This window comes from Carlito syrichta, unplaced genomic scaffold, assembly GCF_000164805.1.
Source record: "Carlito syrichta isolate Samal-C Ts95f unplaced genomic scaffold, Tarsius_syrichta-2.0.1 Scaffold315803, whole genome shotgun sequence".
Classification (NCBI taxonomy): domain Eukaryota; kingdom Metazoa; phylum Chordata; class Mammalia; order Primates; family Tarsiidae; genus Carlito; species Carlito syrichta.
Window position 1 is genome coordinate 727943 of NW_007259899.1, and position 22361 is coordinate 750303.

The window sequence follows — 22361 nt, forward strand, 5'->3', positions numbered from 1 at the left end:
TCTATTGAGGTGATGGGGGTGGTTACAGAACTTAAGGTATCACATGACACGCGATGCTTACCACACTCATAGAGACATGTGACCAATACAGGTATTTTCAGTGATTTTCCTAAGTTTTGACTCAAGATCTGGCTGTAAAGGTTTGGCACGAATAACCTAACCTGGCATCAGTCAGAAAGTCCCCATGAACTCTTATTTGTAGCCAACAGCAAATTTTGCAGAGTGATTCTGCAAACCTCAACTCATTCTTACCAAATGCTGCCTACACCTTGAACTGTCTTGATTGGTTATTCGCAATCCATCAGAAGGTGTTTATGTCATATTTGAAAGGGGGAAAATGACCAGGCATGGTGGCTCATGCTTGTAATCCCAGTACTCTGGGAGGCTGAGGTAGGAGGACTGCTTGAGCCCAGGAGTTTAAAACCAGCCTGGGTAACATAGAAAAACCTTGACTCTACCAAAAAAAGAAAAGAAAAAATTAGCCAGGCATGGTGGTGTACGACTGTAGTCCCTGCTACTCGGGAGGCTGACACAGGAAGATTGCCTGAGCCCAGGAGTTGGAGGTTACAATGAGCCATGATTGGGCCACTATACTCCAACTTGGGTGACAGAGTGAAACCTGGATTCAAAAAACAAAATACAACAAAATGAGGCAACCCATGAATAGAAAGAGGTGAAAGATCACTTCCTTGCCTTCCCTCCCAGATTAGACCACAGTGAGTAGATGAGGTGGACACTAAAAATCACCCAGGGTTGCCACCTTCTAAGTTTGCATTGGTGGCAAGACATGAGAGGAAGGGTAGGGAAGAAGGGACCATCATTCATCATCACAGAGGCAACGACAATAAAGAGATGTAGGAATAAGTAACCATTAGTCAGGCATAGTGGCTCATGGCTGTAGTTCCAGTTACTTGGAAGGCTGAGGCAGAAGGATCGCTGGAGCCCAGCAGGTTAATGCTGCGGTGGCCAGGAGTGGCCACTGCACTTCAGTCTGGGCGACAGAGTGAGACTCCAACTCAAAAAAAAAAAAAAGAAAAAAAAGAAAAGAAAAAAATAAGAACCCCAAGCTGAGATCTGGGGATTGTGTATAGCGATTTGATGTGCTATTTGTGGAAAACTATCTTATAGGTTTGCTTTGAAATCGTTCTAGATCTTAAATGGTTTTAAGCAAGATCTCATTCACCATTATGATGAAAGCCCTTGGAGGGAAAAAATAGAGAGACAGTCACATAAAAGTGCCCAAATGCCACGTAAAAGAAAAAGTACATTAAGCACTGCCAAGTAGTACAGCGTAACTTCTTTATTAAATCCACCCACATAACAAGCTTTCATTAAAAACAATTCCTGCCAACTCCTACATGCTAGCATTGGACACATTTTTTCCCTCAGTATTTAAAAAACTTCAGTCTAAGTAAACCTTGTAAAAAGTGTCAGTTTCATAAATGTTATTGAGACGATGGAGAGAAAACATCTGTGAATAAAAAGACAATCACACTGGTGATAATTCCCCCTTCTCAACTGCCTTCTCTCTCAGGGCAGAACCTTCCTCCTTTACTCCAGGGTCCTGGACAGTTATGGACGGGCCAGGGGTTGCCCACACACAACCATTCCATCACAGCTGAGGAAAAGTAACAGACACACCGCCTTTCCACCTCCAGCCATTTGGTCTCTCCAGCAGGATGGATGGGAAGCCAAGCTTGCTTGGAACCACCTCCTCACTCCACAGCGTTGTTCTGGGGGGAGCGATGGCCCAGGACAAAAGCCAACTCAGATTCCATTTAATCCAAATCATGGACATCTCCCAGGCCTAAGAGTTAAGTGGACAGGAAGAATCTGGGGTGATATCGCTATACAAACTCCCCAGGCTGGGTCACTGCATTTCCTTCTTTCATTCTGCACAAATTTGGGAGTAGGCTTGCTTCCCGAGTATAAAATTCTTCTCCTTCAGGTTGACGATACCACCAGCACTAAGGGCAGACTCTTCTCTTGGTTGTGGTCAAGGGTAGAAAAGCTTTCAATGTTTCAGGGCAGTAAGAGTGTGAAAAGCACCATTCTCTCTTCTATCTACCCTGACACCATCTGTACAATCACTCAATAAACAAAGAGTCCACACAGACTAATAAACACAGAGCTGGGGGTTGAGATCACCATTCGAATCCTTGTTTAGCTACAGCTTTTGAATAATGCTGAATGCTTCTAACAAAGATATGCTTAAGCTTTGGTTGTTTAAATTTTGAACCTTAAGGCTATACTACCCACTTTCTTAGCTTTTTAACACACTTTATGGATAAAGGGGCTTGAAAAGGATTTTAACTCTTTGGCTTATGGTAGAAAAAAATTCATATACTACACTTAATACTTTATCCACTTTTTTCACTAAATATACATGCCCTAAACATCCCAAAAGGTAGCTTAATTTTAGCATCAGTTAGAACTCAAAGATGCCATTTATAGTAATAATGTAACTTCTAGTTACACAGCATTACATAACATTATGAACTATTTAAAAACTTTACTAAAAGGTTAAAACAGGCCATGAATTATATCTGAGGCCAAATCTTATAAGGCTCTCAAAGGCTCTTTTATAGATCATTTAGAAAGATTAAAGAAACCCACCCTACCCCTGGCTCAGTCCACTGAATGTCCCATTAAACATGAAAGAGACCCTTATTTTCTACTTTCCAACTATGGATGTCTATCTCTCCACAAACTGTGTCATTGGTTATTTTACTTGTGACTTAAAATAACTCACTTTCATATTTATTATCCCATTTTTATCTGTGAATGTTCTTAGGAGCCATATATAAAGATGGAAATAACAGCTTCAGTGTTCCTTTGACTAGGGGTGATGGTCAAGACCTTACCTTTTTCTCTCTCTAAAATGTCAAGTACACAAACGCCAATGACTGAGATGTAGAAAGATGCCACGGAAGAGCCATGGCTGGGGAGGGAACAGGTGGTCTGGAGAGAAAAGTCTGGGGAGGAATGAAGGAATAGAAAAGAAATAGAAATAAGAACCACATTTTTTAGTTAAAGTTTCAGAAAGAATTAGGAATTCATTTTTTTTTTTTTTTTTGAGCTGGAGTCTCACTGTGTTGCCCACACTGGAGTGCAGTGGCCGCTTCTGGCCACTGCAGCCTCGACCTGCTGGGCTCCGGCAATCCTTCCGCTTCAGCCTTCCTAGTAGCTGAAACTACAACTGCATGCTACCATGCCCAGCTAATTTTTAATTTATGTAGAGATGAGGTCTCACCAAGTTGTCCAGGCAGGTCTTGAACCCTTGGGTTCAGGCAATCCACTCACCTCAGCCTCCCAAGGTGCGGGATTACAGGCTGAGCCACTGAGCCCGGCCAGGAATTCATTTCTTAATCACAAAATGGCACAGGAAAGAAAACTGTGTCGACATATGTGGGATTATCTTAACATATATGGGGAAGAAAGGCATATAACCTTCTTTGCACATGTAACCGACACTCGGTAATCCGATCACCCAAGTAGGGTTAGAAAAATCTCTTAGAAATCAGCTACCCTGGTATTTGAAATTGTGTTAAAATGTTACATCAACCGGGCTCGGTGGCTCAGCCTATAATCCCGCGCCTTTGGGAGGCTGAGGTGAGTGGATTGCCTGAGACTGCGGGTTCAAGACCCGCCTGGGCAACTTGGCAAGACCTCATCTCTACAATAAATAAAAAATCAGCTGGGCATGGTAGCTCACGCCTGTAGTTCCAGCTACTCGGAAGGCCGAGGTGGAAGGATCGCCGGAGCCCAGCAGGTCGAGGTTGTGGTGGCCGGGAGCGGCCACTGCACTCCAGTCTGGGCGACAGAGTGAGACTCCACCTCAAAAAAAAAAAAAAAAAAGTTAAATCATCATTTCTGTAAAGTCTTTTAAAGTAGCTTATATATATATCAATAATCTTCCATAAAATGTTGCTGTTTATACATCCTAAAAATAAAATCTAAACCTGAGATGTGAGGATTATGTATCTATATGGCATACAGATAAAATGTACCACTTATGGGAGAAGTTAATTAAACTGAGGGAGATTCAATAAATCGAAATGTACAATGTCAGAAACCATGCTACCGTATAAATGAAAAGTGACTTCGTAGCTTTATCTGAAATGATTAGACTGGTTTTTTTTTCCCAAAAATTATCCTTGCTTAGAAAAAGTCAACTAAGAAGAAAATGTATCTTCAGGTCCAAGTTTATCATAGTAGGCTGTTAATGAGCAGCTCTTTTCTCAATTTAAAATTTTGCATTTGAAAAATGGAGGATGAGCCAGGTGCAGTGGCTCACATCTATAATCCCAGCACTTTGGAAGGCTGAGGCAGGAGGACCACTTGAGCCCAGAAGTTTGAGACCAGCCTGGGCAACATAGTGAGGCCTTGTTTCTACAAAAAAAAAAAAAAAATTATCTGGATGTGGTCTCACACCTGTAGTCCCAACTGCTCAGGAAGTAGAGGCCGAAGGATCATCTAAGCCCGGGAGATGGAGGCTGTGGTGAGCTGTGGTGCCAATGCAGTCCAGTCTGGGTGACAGATTAAAACCTCAATTAAAAGAAAAAAATCCAATTTCATTCAAAATAATAATTGCTGGAATCACCATTAATTTTTTTCTAATTAAGTTTCTGCTGTAGTGAATTGGTTAATCTGATTATTTTTGTGAAAGACTTTAGGAAAAACATAGTATAAGTGGTAGCCACTCTCAACCAGCAAATCCAGAGTAGACTGCAATGGTGAGGATTACAGTCTCCATTTATTAATTGATTACTATGTGCCAGGCACTATCGTATGAGTTTTTAAAAATATACTCTCAAATCTAATCCTCATAATAACCCCGTGTGGCAGGTAGTATCTACTAGTCCCATTTTATAGTTGATGAAATATGGCACAAATTTAGAGTCTAAGACTGGGGTCAGCAGACTGTGGCCTCTGGGTCAAAAGGGGCCCTAAAAGCTTACTGGAAGGCTCAGACCCCTTAATTTACTGCAGCTGTGTTAGAGCTTTCCGTGGTCAAACTGAGCAGCTGAGATGGAGACCTTAGGGACCAAAAGACCTAAACCACGTACTACCTGAAATTGTATAGAAAAAGCTCACCAGCCCCTAGTATAAAACATGATTAATTCACGAACAAAGAAAAAGGAACATTTGGCCAGCTTTATAGAATATATACTGAAACTTTCTTAGAAAAAAAAATTCTGTCTTTATTTGTTTTCTTTCCTTCACAGCTTACCTTATTTCTTCTCACCCAAGGTTTATCAGGGGGAAAAAAGTGTTTATGGAATGCCAGTTCAGGAACTAACAAAAGGTTTCTCTCTCAGTAAGGTGAGTTGAGAGAGAGAGAGAGAGAGAGAGAGAGAGAAAGAAAGAAAGAGAGAACCAAAAAAAGCTCTAACAACCATACATTTCCTTAGAGGGTGTAGAGAGAGAGAGAGAGAAAGAAAGAGAACCAAAAAAAGCTTTAACAACCATACATTTCCTTAGAGGGTGTAAAATTGTTGACTGTTTCGTGGGTATTTCTTCTCAAGTACAGATGACATCATCGTTGAAATTGTTTAGAAATTGGCCTACTTTATTCCACATTTGGTACCACATATTGTCTTGGTTGACCATTAATTAACTTTTCTATTTTTACTGGGAAGGTATGTCGTAACTATTTTAGTAGACAGTGTCTGGTTCTGTTATTTGTGGAACTCAACACACAATTATGCTTTCAAAATTTTTTTTCCCCCAAAGCTGTAAGAATATATGTATTTGGTGGAGAAAGTGCTCATCTGCAAATAATCGACTCCAAAATGCATTTTCGATTAAACACCTAAAACAGGAAATAGGTACTAACAAATGAAAGAATTTGGTATATCACCAGGCAGCAAAGCAAATGTAACCTTAACATGTATATACATTTGTCCTTTAAATATTAATAGCTTTAGCCATTGTTTTTGAGAAAGTGTTAAACGTCAGGGCTCCTTTGGTAAATCTTACTTTATCCTTCAAAATCTACTTATAGGCTGGGCACAGTGGCTCATGCCTATAATCCCAGCACCTTGGGAGGCCAAAATGGGAGAACTGCCTGAGCCCAGGAGTTCGAGACCAACCTGGGCAACACAGCAAGACCTTATCTCTACAAAAAAATTAAAAGCTGGGGGTGGTGATGTGCACCTGTAGTCCCAGCTACTTGGGAGGCTGAGGTAGGAGGATTACCTAAGCCCAGGAGTTCAAGGCTGCAGTGAGCCATGATTGTGCTGAGACTCAGCTTCAAGAAAACAAACAAATAAACCCAAAACCTACCCATAAATCAAAATAAAATTAAAAAATGAATTTCTTTTTTTTTTTTTGAGTTGGAGTCTCACTCTGTCGCCCAGACTGGAGTGCAGTGGCTGCTCCCAGCCACCGCAGCCTCGACCTGCTGGGCTCCGGCGATCCTTCCGCCTCAGCCTTCTGAGTAGCCGGAATTACAGGCGCGCGCTACCACACCCGGCTACTTTTTTGATTTATTGTAGAGATGAGGTCTCACTGCCCAGGCGGGTCTCGAACACGCGGGCTCAGGCAATCCACTCACCTCAGCCTCCCAAAGGCACAGGATTACAGGCTGAGCCACCGAGCCGGCTAAAAAATGAATTTCTAAAGGATGCAACCTGGCACATAAAAGAATTTTGGCAAGTAGTTTACCATTATAATAACAACATGCAAAAATAATCTATGCAAATTGCTTACTTTAACAGTGAACAGAAAGAAAACACCAAGACAAGACAAAGTCATGATTTTTTTTTTCTATCCTTCACTCTCTTTCCCAGACACCAACTGATGAAGGGGACAGCAGAGAACAGGGACTCTAAGATTGTTTGTACTTTAGAATCACCTGGGGATTTGAACAATTCCACCACCCAAGACACAGCCCAGGTCAATGAACTCACAGTTGCTGAGGGTGGGACCCGGGTATCAATAAGCTCCCAGACAGCAGTAGGGAGTGGTGATTAGGGTAAGACAGCTGATGGGTCAGTCAGATCCTCATCAGCTCCACTCTGTAGGAGGCACTCTGAGATCTTGGGTGTAGGATTTATTAACTGTGTACTGGTATCACCACTCTTGCTCCTCACCCATAATCCATCTGTTAGTGCAAATATTGAAAGCATTTTAACCCAGTGAGTAAAACCCTGGGGTTTCTCTTAAGTTATGATCTCATCTTTTATTTTTTATTTTTTTGAGTTGGAGTCTTACTCTGTCGCCCAGCCTGGAGTGCATGGGCACACTCACAGCCACTATAGTCTGAACCTGCTGGGCTCAGGTGATCTTTCTGCCTCAGTCTTCCAAGAAGCTGGAATCCCAGGTGTGTGCCACCGCATCTGGCTAATTTTTTGGTTTATTGTAGAGACGAGGTCGTGCCAAGCTGCCCAGGCTGGTCTTGAACCCGTGGGCGTAGGCAATCCTCTTGCCTCTGCCTCCCAAAGTGCTAGGATTACAGGCATGAGCCACTGTACCCAGCTAAGTTAGGATCTCTCTCTTTAAACACTCACACCCTGTCTGTATCTTAGGAGATATCCCCAACACCTAGTGTGGTTTTTCTCTCTTTTGCAACCATATTTCTCCTGTATGACAAACAGTAAAAGCAAAGCCTAGACCGGGTGCAGTGGCTCACGCCTGTAACCCTAGCACTTTGGGAGACCAGGGTGGGAGGACTGCTTGAACCCAGAAGTTTGAGACCAGCCTGGGCAACATAGCGAGATCCATGTCTACTTGAATCAAAACAATATACATTAAAAATAAAGCAAAGTCTGCCTTACCTCTACGATGCTTTTTAAATCTTGCACATAAGTCCTTTCGGTCTCCAGAATTTCCTGAACAACTCTATCCACATAGAGGAGCTTGGGGCTGTTGGCCGAGTCTGCGGCCATCTTGGGTGCTCCGTTGACATCCACTCTCCGCTGGGCCCTGGGCTGCCTTTCGCTACCCTGGTCCGCGTCCTGTGGCCCGGTGGGGTTGGCCCTCGACAGCTCGCTGCTGGAGAACGGCCGGGCTGGAATCAGCTCCAGTTTTATTGCTCCTACTTCCCTATCCTGGTGAAACAAGCCCAAGTGGCTATTTGAAACTAAGGTCATTCTGCTGCCGAAGGAGCCATGGCTGTCCCGGGAGGAGGCTGAGGATGACGTGGAGCCAAAGCTGATGGGTCGGTCGCTGTCAGAGAGTTCCATGGTCTTCAGCTTTTGGGGGCGGGAATGCGTCTTGGGCCCTGGGACTTCGGTTACAGCTGATGGCACTTCCAGGAGCAACTGGCGCCCATCTGCATGCGTTAAAGAAAATAAGTGAAGACAAGATAAGCAAGGCACACAGAGTCTGGAAATTCTATCACACAGAAGGTTGAAAGGAGGTAAAAACCTAGCCCACGTGCATATAGTCAATAGCAAACAGGTGGCCAGTTACAGAAGCAAATGCTATATAGAGTTTGTAAAGCATCACCTGGGAGCCTGTGAGAAATGCAGAGTCTCAGGCTCTGCCCATCTGCTGAACTCGAATCTGCATTTTAGTAAGCTCCCAGCGCAGTTACACATATTAGAGTTTGAGAAGCAATACCTCTGTTGTCTCCAAAGTGTGGCCACCTGGAATGACTTATATATGCAGATTGGTCCAGACTTTCTAAATTAAAGGTTCAGCGGTCAGGGCATGAGGCATCTGTAACATTTACCAGCACCGCAAGTGGTTTTTATGTATGTAAAAAGGGCCCTACGTGATTCTTACGGAATTTTGAGAAACACTGTCCTATATCTTTAAGTGTGCCGCCATAATTTCACAATATTTTAGGCTAGCGCTCTGGAACCACCGCCACTTGATTTCCCTGATGCTGACAAGTTTACATTGGAATTGTTTACAACATTAAAGAAAGTGTTGCAAAAGGACACTAAGTTTCTGATACTGGGCAAGAGAAACTAGGCTACAGTCAAGTATTGCATAATGATATTTAAAAGGTCAACGACAGACAGCACATACAACAGTAGTCAGAAAAATGGGTTATACCATCTAGCCTAGGTATGTAATGGACTCTACAGCCTGGGACTGTGTGGGTACACTCCATTGTGTACACACAATACCAAAATCATCTATTGAAGCATATCTCAGAACGCCCACCCCTTGGTAAGCAACACATAACTGTATTAAGACCCACACCCCATTTAATACTTACCTTCTCTCAGCACAATATTTCTCTAAATCTCTTCCAAAAAATTGACATCCCTTTTGTGGCATATATGGCGTTATACTAGAGAGTATATTTGACTAGCTATAATACTCCCTAAGTAAACTTATAAAATGACAGTGTAAGTGTAATTATACAAATAAATGATATAGGAATTATGAGAAAAATTATAATAAATGGGGCTGTTTGTGTTTAGAAGAGGGTATGAGGAGAGACTACAGGAACTGCAAAGTCCAAAGGTCACTTAATAGCATAGCATTGAAATATGATCTTGGATCCAAAAAGGACCTCCATGAAAATGAAGCTTTCAGAAGTGATTTTGGTGAAACACTCAATGTTCCAATCTTTTTCATTTGTAAGGCAGGATTAACACTTTCCCCCCATAATAATGAGATTCTAGGTTTATAGAAACAAAATATTCATGATAAAGAAAGTGATAAAAAAAAAGAAATTTGCTCCATTTTGGCAGACTACCATACCAACAATATCTAATCTATGCTTCCAGGTTTTGTTAGAAAAATAGAAGAGTGAAACTTATGTTTGAAAGGTTATGATATGACAAACCCAGTAATGAGAACACAGGTTTTTTGGTTGGGCTTTCTTTTTGAGTTAGAGCCTCACTTTCTTCCAGGCTGGAGTGCAGTGGCAGACTCACGGCCACCGCAGTCTTGATCTGCTGGGCTCAAGCAGTCCTTCCACCTCAACCTTCCAAGTACCTGAAACCACAGGTACACATTACCGTACTTGGCTATTTTTATTATTTATTATTTTTATTATTTATTTATTTATTTATTTATTTTTGAGTTGGAATCTCGCTCTGTCGCCCAGACTGGAGTGCGGTGGCCGCTCCCAGCCACTGCAGCCTCGCCTGCTGGGCTCCAGCGATCCTTCCGCCTCAGCCTTCCGAGTAGCCGGAATTACAGGCATGCGCTACCATGCCTGGCTGATTTTTTGATTTATTGTACAGATGAAGTCTCGCTGCCCAGGCGGGTCTCGAACCTGCGGGCTCAGGCAATCCACTCACTTCAGCCTCCCAAAGGCGCGGGATTACAGACTGAGCCACTGAGCCCGGCTCAATTTTTTGATTTATTGTAGAGGTCTCAGCCTCCCAAAGTGCTGGGATTACAAGCATGAGCCACTGTGCCCAGCAAGAACATAAATTAACAGTCATTTTATAATAGGAATATGGGCCAGGCTTGGTGGCTCAGTCTGTAATCCCAGCACTTTGGGAGGGCGAGGCGAGTGGATTGCCAGAGCCCGCAGGTTTGTGACCAGCCTGGGCAACTTAGTGAGACCTAGTCTCTACAATAAATTAAAAAAAAAAAATTAGCCGGCCATGGTAGTGAGCGCCTATAGTTCTGGCTACGTGATAGATTGAGGCAGAAGGATCGCCAGAGCCCAGCAGGTTGATGCTGGGGTGACCGTGAGTGTGCCATTGCACTCCAGCCTGGGCGACGGAGTGAGACTCTAACTCAAAAAAAAAAAAAAAAAAGAGAATATGAATTTGGTTTGACGCCACAATAAAGATCATCAAACAGCTGTTACCGATATGTTTAGAATACGTAGTATGATGAATTCATCAAATCTGTATCTTTCAACATACTGACTTTTTCTAGATAGTTTACACTCATGGCAAATATTGGTACAAATTTATAACGCAAATGTTACAATTATGAATATAAAATAAAGGAACTCTGAGTCAACAAGAAGGAATGGTAAAAAATGGTAGGAAATGAGCAATTTATCAGCATAACCACTACCACATGGTATGAGTTGGCCACACATTTTTAAAGCTTTTGCAATATTCTTTCTGCTTGCTCTATAACAACTTTACGGCCTATAAAACATGAATTGGTTATAGTAGTTAAAATGCACTTGACCTAGAAAGCCTGATCCAACTTGAGTGTGGCAAAAATCCAAGAAGCAGTGATGCTTTTAGGTAAACTTGCAGCAAAGGGCACTTGTTCGTGTCTGGAATTGGTGTTTAGAGAGATATGGGCAGTTCAAAGTAGGGGCAGACACAACAAAGTTTTATTTCCATTGGCATCCACCATAGTTATGACCACGAGACTGATCTCACTGTGGGGAATGGGCACTAACTTGGAAGTATACGACAAGGTCCCAAAGGTCCAATGAAGCTATGATTTGGGACTAAACATAAGTTGGATATACTCTACATAAAAGGCCAGGACATCTGGAAATGTTCCCCCTCCTCCCCCCACTGATCTGGATACACTTGTCTCCAGGGCAAATTCTGATTTTCTAACTAAACAGGAATCAGTCTTTTCTCCAGTACAGAAAGTTGTCTTTGCCAAAGCACAGCGGCTCATACCTGCAATCCAAGCATTTAGGGAAGACAGTGTGAGAGGACTGCTTGAGCTCAGGAGTTCGAGACCAGCCTAGGCAACATAGTGATTCCCTGTCTACAGAACTCAAAAAATTAGCCGGGTATGGTGGTGTGTGCCCAACTACTTGGAAGGCTGAGGTGGAAGGATCACCTGAGTGCAGAAGGTCAAGGCTGTGGTGAGCCATGATCATGCCACTGCCCTCCAGCCTGGGTAACAGAATGAGATCCCAACTCAAAAAATAAAAATAAAATTTAGGCCGGGCTCGGTGGCTCAGTCTGTAATCCCAGCACTTTAGAAGGCCGAGGTGAGTGAACTGCCTGAGCCTGCAGGTTTGAGATTCACCTGGGCAACTTGCGGAGACCTCCTCTCCACAATAAAAAGCAAAAACTAGCTGGGTGTGGTAGCGCACTGTAGTTCCGGCTACTTGGAAGGCTGAGGCGGAAGGATCGCTGGAGCCCAGCAGGTTGAGGCTGCGGTGGCTGGGAGCATGCCACTGCACTCTAGTCTGGGTGACAGAGTGAGACTCCAACTCAAAAAATAAATAAATAAAATTGAAATTAATAAAAATAAAAAACTGTCTTTAACACAGTTACATGACTCTTGGCACTGTATTCATGATCAGGACTAGAAAATTATGAACACAATAGAGAGACACATTTTTTTCTTATCTTTTCTTTTCTCTACTTACTTTCATTCAAGATAGCCAGTATTGGGACAGAGGGATTAAAGAAGAATACACATTGTTTTTAGAGGAGTCCATGTTGGGCTGCTAGGGATGAGAATGCCTTAAAAAATAGAGGTGGAAAAAAGTGGGACGTGAAACTCAGGTTTAAATAGCAACATGAATTGTGTACTGTTCCAAGGAAGACTTCACATGTACCACCCCAGGCCACGTACTCAAGGCCACTGGGACAAGCCTGTTCCTCAGGCTGACATCCAGGCACTTTAGAACCTAGAAGAGTTCAGATGTCTGGGATCTGTAGTATTTAGCCAAGCTTAATGCCCCAAACTAAATACCTTCCAAAATTACCCATGACAGAAGTGAAACACTTAAAGTCAGGTCATATCATGGCCTGTAACGTGAGACCACACTTGCTAATGGGTAACATTTTTAACGTTGATTCATTGCTTAGAAGATAATTATAGTTTTCTCACATAAGGAAATGTACCTCATAAAAACTGTCTAGTCTTGTTCTCACCTTCCTCAAAAATAATTTAAGATTTCCACACTGTATGGACTACTTTTTCGAATACAACGCATCAATTATTAATATTTATCTGTAGAGTTGTGCTGCTTGACACGGTAGCCACCAGCCACATGTGGATACTGAGAACTTGAAATGTGGCCAATCTGAGTCGAGATGTGTTGTAAGTCCAAAACACACCCTGGGTATCAATGACAGTATGAAATAGAAACATTTTTTAAAGCTCGTTAGTAATTTTTATATTAACTACACATTGAAACAATAATCTGAAGTAGTGAGTTAAATACAATATCTGACAAGTTATTTTCACTGGTTCATTTTACTTTTTTAATGTGTCTGCTAGAAAATTAAAATTACATTTGTAGCTCATATATACTTTAGTTGGACAATGCTGATCTAGAAGTCTTGCAGATAATTACATTATTCTTGAAGGTTTAAATGTACCTCCTTATCAATCTTTGCTTGAATAATGGTGAATGAAGAGATGCATGCAACTCAAAGCTTGTCTTTTATTAAAACTCTATTCATTAATATATAATATAGTTATAAATTAGCAAAAAATTGAGTTGAGGACAACTGCTGTCTAGTAGATACTGGGTACTGACTTTCTGTGATAAACTCAAAAACTTAGATAAAAAACTGAGGGGTGCTGGGCACAGTGGTTCAAGCCTGTAATCCCAACACTTTGGGAGGCTGAGATGAGAGGATTGCTTGAGCTAAGGGGTTCGAGATCAGTCTAAGCAACATGGTGAGACCTTGTCTTTACAATTAAAAAAAAAATATTAGCCAGATGTGGTGGCATATGCTTGTGGTTCCAGCTACTTGGAAGGTTGAGGTGAAAGGATCGCCTGAGCCCAGTAGGTCAAGGTTGCAGTGGCCATGAACATGCCACTGCTCTCCAGCCTGGGCAACAGAGTGAGTCTGACTCAAAACAATACAAAACAAATCAAAACAAAACTAAACTAAACTGAGGAGCAAGAAAACTTCTTTCTTTGCCTTGAGTGAAGTTGTTGGCAGATTGTATAAGCATTTGGGTAATAATCTGCTCTTCTCATGACTTCTCTCATATCCAAAAATCCCAAACACAGGGCTAATAATATAACAGTTTCTGAGAGCTTCTTGCCAAACATTGTTAATGGCACCTATCAGGTGGATTTTTTGACCATGATACCCTAAAATAAGATGGTTCTACCCAGGGGGGGGCAGAAGCATCTGTAGGGAGGCCTTAGAGACTTAGTGATTCTTAGAATGAGGCTGGATAGGCTAAAAGCCATTAATATAAAATATTCCTTTTTTATTCTTCAATAAAAAGAAAAAATGACTAGACAGCGCCATGTAGATGTGCTCTCACACATTTGACTTCATAACAAGTCCCTCTCTGATTTTTTTCTTTTTGGTGAAAAAACTCTAATTCCTTGGCTTTTCTTTGTGTGCTCGTTAAACTCCCATTATTTTAATTGCTCTCCTGCCAGAATCAAAGGCAACACTTTTTGGCTCTAGCTGATTTAAATAATGCAGAACTTTCGTGGCTTTCTGTGACCATGTTTTCATGTGGAAGGATGGATTTGATGACTCCACAGTCTACAATTCCCAAGAAGAACCTTAGAAAGCAAGACAGAAAGTCTCCTCTAGCAGGGATTGAGGGGTGATCAGGATTTCCAGATTCTGCTCATTGCTATTCTAGACCTCAAGTACCTAGTCGGAGTTGATTGGCAGGACAATCATGGAAATCAAGAGAACACGTGGTGCTCAATACCAATGAACAGCTGCAATGATATAGTTCCTTATGACGCCTCCTGTGAAGGACTCAGGGAGAGGCAAGAAAGAGTGAAGTATTACAGAAACGACAAGTTATTCTATCAGCCAGCAGAGTTCATTTACTCTACAATCAGTCTTTGGCAAAGCCTCAAAGTTTCCTCAAAGTTTTAAAGACTTTGTGCTTTAAGACAATTTTTTTTTGTAGGAGTCTCACTCTGTCACCCAGGCTGGGGTGCAGTGGCATGCTCACAGCCACTGCAGCCTCGACCTGCTAGGCTCTGGTGAACCTTCCATCTCAACCTTCCAAGGAGCTGGAACCACAGGCACGCGCCACCACACCTGGCTAACTTTATGATTTATTGTAGAGATGAGGTCTTGCCATGTTGCTCAGGCTGGTCTTAACCCCTGAATTTAGGCAATCCCCTTGCCGCTGCATCCCAAAATACTGAGATTACAAGTGTGAGCCACCATGACTGGTTTCAAACAAATTTTAAAAGTCAAAATTAAAAAAATATATTTATATATTTCAAAGATAACACCAGGTATTTGAGGAGCGTCTGTCTCCCCTACATGGCTCTGAGATAGTGGGTAACTCAATAGTTAAAAGCCACCAGACAGCAACATGGATTTTCAGCTCTGGGTTTTCTAAAATATCAGCTTGATTCTCATTTCATTTAATTTGGTTTTTTTGAGCCAAGTCAGAGTTTCATTCAGTCACCCAGGCTGGAGTGCAGTGACACAATCATGACTCACTGCAGCCTTGACCTCCTGGGCTCAGGTGATCCTTCTGTCTCAGCCTCCTGAGTAGTCAGGACTATAGGCATGCACAACCACACATGGCAAATTTTAAAATTTTTTTGTAGTGACAAGGTCTCGCAATGTTGCCCAGGCTGGTCTCAAACTCCTGGGCTTAGCAATCCTTCTGCCTCAGTTTTCCAAAGTGCTGGAACTACAAGTCTGAACCACCATGCCTAGCCTTGATTCCCATTTTAATGGCAGGGCCAAGACTATAATTCCACATATTCTTTAGTGTTCCGCACGTTCAATTCAGGAAACATGATTTTCATATTTATTTGTGTTATTTGGTGATGAAGAAGTAAAACAGATATTGTTACCATGCTAATTTCATAGTTTTCATCAAGGTACTATGGCTACACAAGACGTTAATGTTAGGGGAAGCTGGGTAAAGGGCATATGAAAACTATGCATTATCTGCAACTTTTTCATAAATTTATAAACTCTCCAAAATATATAGTCCAAAAAAATGTTTTAGTTAAATACTTTGTTTTTTTATGGAGGTATGATTAAAGTTGTATTTATTTGATGAGTCTGAAGATAAGGATACACATGAAACCATCATCACAATCTATGCCATGAATACATCCATCATCTCCAAAAGTTTTCTTATGCCTTTTTATTATTATTATATTTTGTGATAACAACGCTTAACACAAGATCTACAGAATTTTAAGTATTCGATATAGTACTATTAACGGATCTCTTGGACTTACTCATTTTGCATAACTGAAAATGTGTATCCCTCCACCAATACCTCCCTGTTCCTCTCTCTCTCCTCAGTCCCTGGCAACCATTCTACTCTATTCTTCTATGAGTTTGCATATTTTAGATGCTTCATCTAAGTGGTATCGTGGTATTTATCCTTCTGTGTCTGGCTTATTTCACTTAGCATAATGTCCTCCAGGTTCATCCATGACCGGATCTCCTTATTTTTTATGGACAAGTAATATTCCCATTGTGTATATTTACCATATTTTCTTACATCTACATATACAAGAATGAATTATTTATCTTATACCGTACACAAAAATCAACTCAAGCAGAATGAAAGGCTTAAACATAAGACCAGAAACCATAAAACTTCTGGGAAAAAAAATAGGGAGAGAGCTTCATGACATTGGCCTTGGCAATGCTTTCTTGAATATGACACCAAAAGCACAGGCAAAAATAGCAAAAAGCAAAAACAGAAGAGCACGACCACATCAGACTAAAAAACTTCTGCACAACAAAGGAAACAATCAACAGAACAAAGAGACAACACCCAGAATGGAAGAAAATATTTACAAACTATGCATCCAACCAGAGATTAATATCCAGGATATATAAGGAACTCACACAACTCAAAAGAAAAAACAAAAACAAATAATCTGATTAAAAAATGGACAAAGGACCGGGCTCGGTGGCTCAGCCTGTAATCCTGCACCTTGGGAGGCTGAGGTGAGTGGATTGCATGAGCCTGCAGGTATGAGACCCGCCTGGGCAACTTGGCGAGACCTCATCTCTACAATAAATCACAAAATTAGCTGGGCATAGTAGCGCACGCCTATAGTTCCAGCTACTTGGAAGGCTGAGGCAGAAGGATCGCCGGAGCCCAGCAGGTCGAGGCTGCGGTGGCCGGGAGCAGCCACTGCACTCCAGTCTGGGCGACAGAGTGAGACTCCAACTCAAAAAAAAAAAAGAAAGAAAAGATACAAATGGCCAACAGGTATACGAAATGTGCTCAACATCATTAAAAAGAATCCCATTACCACTGGAATCAGTAGAGCAAGTATTTTGTACAAGAAGATCAAGAATGGGAAAGATAATTTGCAAACATGTTCTCGTCGAAACAAGGTGAGGTACAGAATGAGGTATAGGGATTCCCTCAGCTCAGTTAATTTGCTCAGTTGATTCCCAAGATAGTTGCTATAGTGTGAATGTTTGTGTCCTCCCAAAACTCCTATGTTGAAACCTAATCACCAAGGTGATGGTGTTAGGGGATGGGGCCTTTGGGCCATGAATGGGATTAGTGCCCTTATAACAGAGGTCAAAGGGAGCTGTTTGCCCTATGTATCCATGTGAGAAGAAATAAATCCTCACCAGACACAGAATCTGCTGGTACCTTGATCTTGAATGTCCCAGCTTCTGTAACTGTGGAGCAACAAATTGCTGTTCTTTATAAGTTATCCAGTTTAAGGTATTTTGTTATAGCAGCTCAAATCGACTAAGACACTGGTCAATGGAAACTAAGAGATATAATGGCTACTCAGCTGAGCAGAGATTAAGTTAATGATGCTCATGTATTAGATAGATTGCTTTAGCTAAGTGGTGATTTCAAGTCAGTCTGGTTAAAGGAAAACTAAAGGCATTCCCTGAAGCCTTTGAGTACGAATGCAGACGTTTTCACTTTTAGTGAAATTTTTTTTGTGGTAACTTAGTGTGGTAGATAAAGGAGATTATGGGGATACCCTAAATCAGGGGGGTTCAAACTTTTGGCTTTCCTGGGCTGCATCTAGTAAAGGGGAACACTGTCTTGGGCTGCACATAAATTATATAATATAGTTTGTGTATATACATAATAGGACTTCTTTTATTTGTTAATATTTTTTACTTTAAAGTCCAGAAAAATGAGAACAATATAAAACTAGGGGGAAATTTGACCTTGTTTTTGTAAAACTAATCTATTAATGTCTGGTTCGATGGAAGTGGTTATAATTCTTAGCGAGTTCTCAAGATGCTTGTCAGAAATGTTTGTTCAAATTTTGTTCGTCGTGTGCTTCATAATTGAAAACAGCAGTTTGCAAGTGCATGTGCTGCCAAAAAGTGATGTCATGACTAAGGAGTGATTGTGAACTTCAAAAATGGAACTACACATGGGATCATGAAGAAAATAAATGCTAAAAAACATATAAAAGATTTTGTGGGGCCGCATTTCTAGCTGTACTGGGTTGCCTGTGGCCTACAGTCCGCAGATTGGACACGCCTGCCTCAAACCATCATCTATTGTGTTAGCACTTACAGAAGGGATTGTCAGCTGTCCACCAAAATCCACTCCTCTTTTCCTTGGTGAATGGTTCTAACTGAGCACATTTCCCAGCCTCCTTTGCCATTAGCTATGGCCACATGGTCAAGTTCTCACCAATGGAAATGATATACGCCCCCTTGGGAGTTCATTTCTCAAGACATTAGACATCATTCTATCATATTCTTTCCCCTTTGCATTGGAACCCAGATGTGGCAGAAACCTTGCATCAGCACAAGGCACCAGTGCTCTAGAGTATGCCAGAGCACAAAGACAGACAAACCGATGTAATCACTGGCACTGGACGTGCCTGAGCCACTATGTTCAAAAGTCTGGTTATCCTGAATCTGCCATGCCAGAGGAACCACGAGGTGGGACTACAGTGACATGTCCAGGGTTGCTCAAGGAACTCCGGCTGTTTGAGTGTTTTCGGCCCAGGCACCAGACATGGGAATGAGAAGCCTTCCAGATGACCTCGGCCATGTCATGTCTGTCTATAACTTCACCACAGTCCCCAAGCCAGACACACCTAACACAACCTTTCCTGGATTCTGCCTAACAGAAACCTTGAGTAATTATAAATGTCTGTTGTTGTTTCAAGCCATGAAGTTTTGGGATGATTTGCTATGCAGCAAGAGATATCCCAAATGGTCTCTACTATAACAGACTGGCTTACTATACAGATTGACTTACTATAACACAACTTCTACCTCAAAATTATCCTTAAAAAACCCCCAACCTCTATCATATTCAGTGATCTGTCACAGAAACAAAGAACAGAGTACCATATGTTCACTCATAACATTTACCACAATACCATCAGAGAGGGATTGGCAGTAGTGGGATACTTCCAGGGTAGGGGTAGGGGAAGGAGAGGGAACATAATATCAATAAGGGTACCTGATTTCAAACCAGGCAAAGTGGGAACCAAAGGGAGGCCTGTATGATGACCACTTGTATACCTAATCCTGAGTTGTACCCTACATCTTTAAAATAAAAAATAAATAAAAACAACAACAACAAAAACTCAACCTTAATGTTCTTTCATGTGTCTCATTACTTTTTAAAAATGTTATAGATGGAAAAAAACCCCAAACAAAACAAATAAAACAGAGAGGTTAAGTAACACTGTGCTTAGAATCTGTAATTCTAGCATTTTGGGAGGCTGAGATGGGACGATCACTTGAGGCCAGGAGTTTGAAACCAGTCTGGGCAACCTCATCTCTACAAAAAACAGAAACATTAACTGGGTGTGGTGGTCCATGCCTGTAGTCCCAGCTACTCAGGAGACTGAGGCGGGAGGATTGTTTGACCCCAGGAGTTTGATGATGTGGTGAGTCGCAATCATGCCACTGCACTTTAGCCTGGGGGGCCGAGCAAGATCCTGTCTCTCAAAAACCAAAACCAAAACCAAAAAACTGTGAATTAGAGACTATGTTTTCTGATTTCTAGTCAATGATTCCGAGTACTTGGATACAGAGTAGTAAAACAGTACAGCAGCAAAGGAGCTTAGAGATCAGGAAATGAAGGACTCAATGTAAGTTTCTTGCCTAAAGCCCAGGGTACCATGTGCCAGAAAGGCCTACAGAGTGTATGTGCAGAAATAACTATATCCCAAGCTGTGTATATAGAAAGAATTCAGAGAACCAGTCAGAAAGTGAATTACGGCCCAACACTCGCTTCAGCTCAGAGTATGTGCAAACCCTGGCTCTGCACCATCAGGGTTATATTGATCTCTGGATCTTTGGTTTCCTTGTGCGTAAATGCGGCGGCTGGACTAGGTGACTTCCCCAGGTCCAATTCAACCTTCAGGACGTGACTCCAACCCTGAAATAACCAGCAAACCACTGGCTGCCACAACCACACTGCCCAGTCCCAACCGGAGGCCCAGTACAAGCAGTAACTCCGTTAATAACCATTTTCTCCCACATCCTACGAATCTTAAATAATGAAATACTGCATATCATTGAGTTTGCCAATGGCTAAAAAACCTCTATTTTTAATATAGATTAGGTAATAATCTCTGTTCCAGCTTTGCTTTGAACAGCACCTTCCTGTTAGTATAAAAATATCAGTCTCCAGGCAGTAACCAAACAATGATGGTTATATACACAGGCTCCATCTGCATGGAACACACTCAGTTCCAAAACATCCCAGCACAGCTGGGAGGGAGGCATTAAGAGAAATAACATTTTTCTTAAAGAAAAAGGAGGAGGAGGAAGGAGAGGAGAATTCCAAGTGACTAACAATAGCACTCTGAGCAAATAAAACCATCCATGAAGTACATTAAACATTTTCTTAAAGAACAAAAAGGAGGAAGTGAAATGGGTGTCTAACAACAGAGATATGAATAAATAAATCCATCTAGAAAGTACAATGTAAGCGATTAAATGCCACGTCCCTCCAAATCTTTAAGAGTGCAGAGAATGCTCATAAAATACAGTTGAGTAAAACAGGTGGCTTAAAAATCACATATATAATGTGATTCTAATTTTGAATTTAAAATGTCACTAACTTATAGAACAGATTTAAATAGATGATAAAATATCAACACTGGCTATACCATGTAGAATTTTTTTTCCCTGATATTTATCTGTGAATATATCTTTTCTTCAATAACTGTATGACTTTTATCATTGGAAAAAATTATTTAAGGAAATTAAAATCACATCATCTATTTTTATACAATATTTAAGTATTTTTAATTAAAGTCATTTTTATATTTGACATGAGGTTAAGGAATGTTATTGTCACTACATTCAAATAATCAAACAAAATAAAATCCGATCCCAATGGACAACAGCACTGAATACAATCCACACCTCCTTCCCCTAATCATTGCTCCTAACAAAAGTATTTCTTACCCATAAACACTCAAAAAGGAAACTGCATTTACTCAGTCAACTCTGGTTGCCACTAGACTCAGACTAAATCTCATCACTTCAGTTGCTAAGCATACATTTGCAAACATTTATTTTGTTCCTCCAGCTTACCCTGCATGAACCTCAAAAACAAAGCATATTCAAATGTTAAGCTTTCTCTATGCACAACTTAGAGTTTTAGATCACTCCCCAGAGTCGCAAACATCAGCTCTCTAGATATTTCAGCCTAACTTTAAGGAATGATCAAAACCAAACCAAACTAAGACAAAAACCATTTGAGACAGCCTGCAGCACAGATAGAGAGGGGGAAAAAAACCTTCTAGACGAATTCCATCGTCGGATAACTCTTCAGAGTTGGACTGTACCCGGCCAAGCTTCCGTCGTTGCAGAGTTGTGAAGAAAGCCCCCTGCGACCGTTTCTCCCCTCGGTGGACCTCTCCAGCAGCTCGAGAGGGAAGCAGCAAGCTTATCCCGACATCAGTTCTTTGGGGACACTCACACGAGCGCCTACCTGGGCTCCCCTAGGGCTCAAGCATATCGTCTGCCTTCAGCTGATGCAGTGACCTCAGTCAGGTAACAGGAGCAGCCTTGACTAGTCTGTGCAGCGCCTTCCGTGGAAATATTGCATGAGTCAGCTTTTATCTCCCAAACCCTACACACAAAGGCTTTACAAAAACCTGATTTGCAACTTTCTCACTGCCTTTTTCCCCCTAGTGTGCAGACCACAGACTTCAGCATCACTAAGAGCCTTAAATGAAACATGACATCATTCAATTGAGAAACAGGACAATAGACACCACTGTGGGTAACTTGAAAATGCACACTTCACTGAGCAACACCCTACGACTTCCATTCTTTTGTGAACATCAAATACAACCCACACTCGCCTGAAGCTGCAGGGCTCTACCTTCCTGCCTCTGGCCACCGTTCTCATTAAAGGCCAGAAAATAGCGAGATCTTTGGAGCACTGATATTTTCAAGTTCACTTCCTGAATTATGAGCTTGTTTCAAAGTAACATACATTCAAAATGAAGTTTAGCGTAAGTTTTAAAATGAACCTTGGGGATGGAAGAAAGAGCTGTGAATCCAACCCAGTTGAAAGCAATTTGGATAATCAGTTTCTGTTAACAAGACACTCATCAGAGTTTTAAGTAAGCAAAGTGAAACAAGAATATATTTAAG

The 22361-nt window shown here is 41.5% G+C and overlaps 1 protein-coding gene across 1 annotated transcript in view; it reads right to left on the reverse strand.

Annotated features, from left to right (window-relative positions):
* The window catches only part of PLEKHG1 (pleckstrin homology and RhoGEF domain containing G1), a 151509-nt gene extending 129551 nt beyond the window's left edge, over positions 1–21958 (reverse strand). The window contains exons 1-2 of the mRNA XM_008073281.2: positions 21691–21958; positions 7782–8278 (exon numbers count right to left, since the gene is read on the reverse strand). Of these exons, the coding sequence (XP_008071472.1) occupies positions 7782–8189 (408 nt within the window). The 5' untranslated portion in view covers positions 8190–8278; positions 21691–21958. The remainder of the gene's footprint in view (positions 1–7781; positions 8279–21690) is intronic.
* Between the last annotated feature and the right edge of the window lie 403 nt (positions 21959–22361).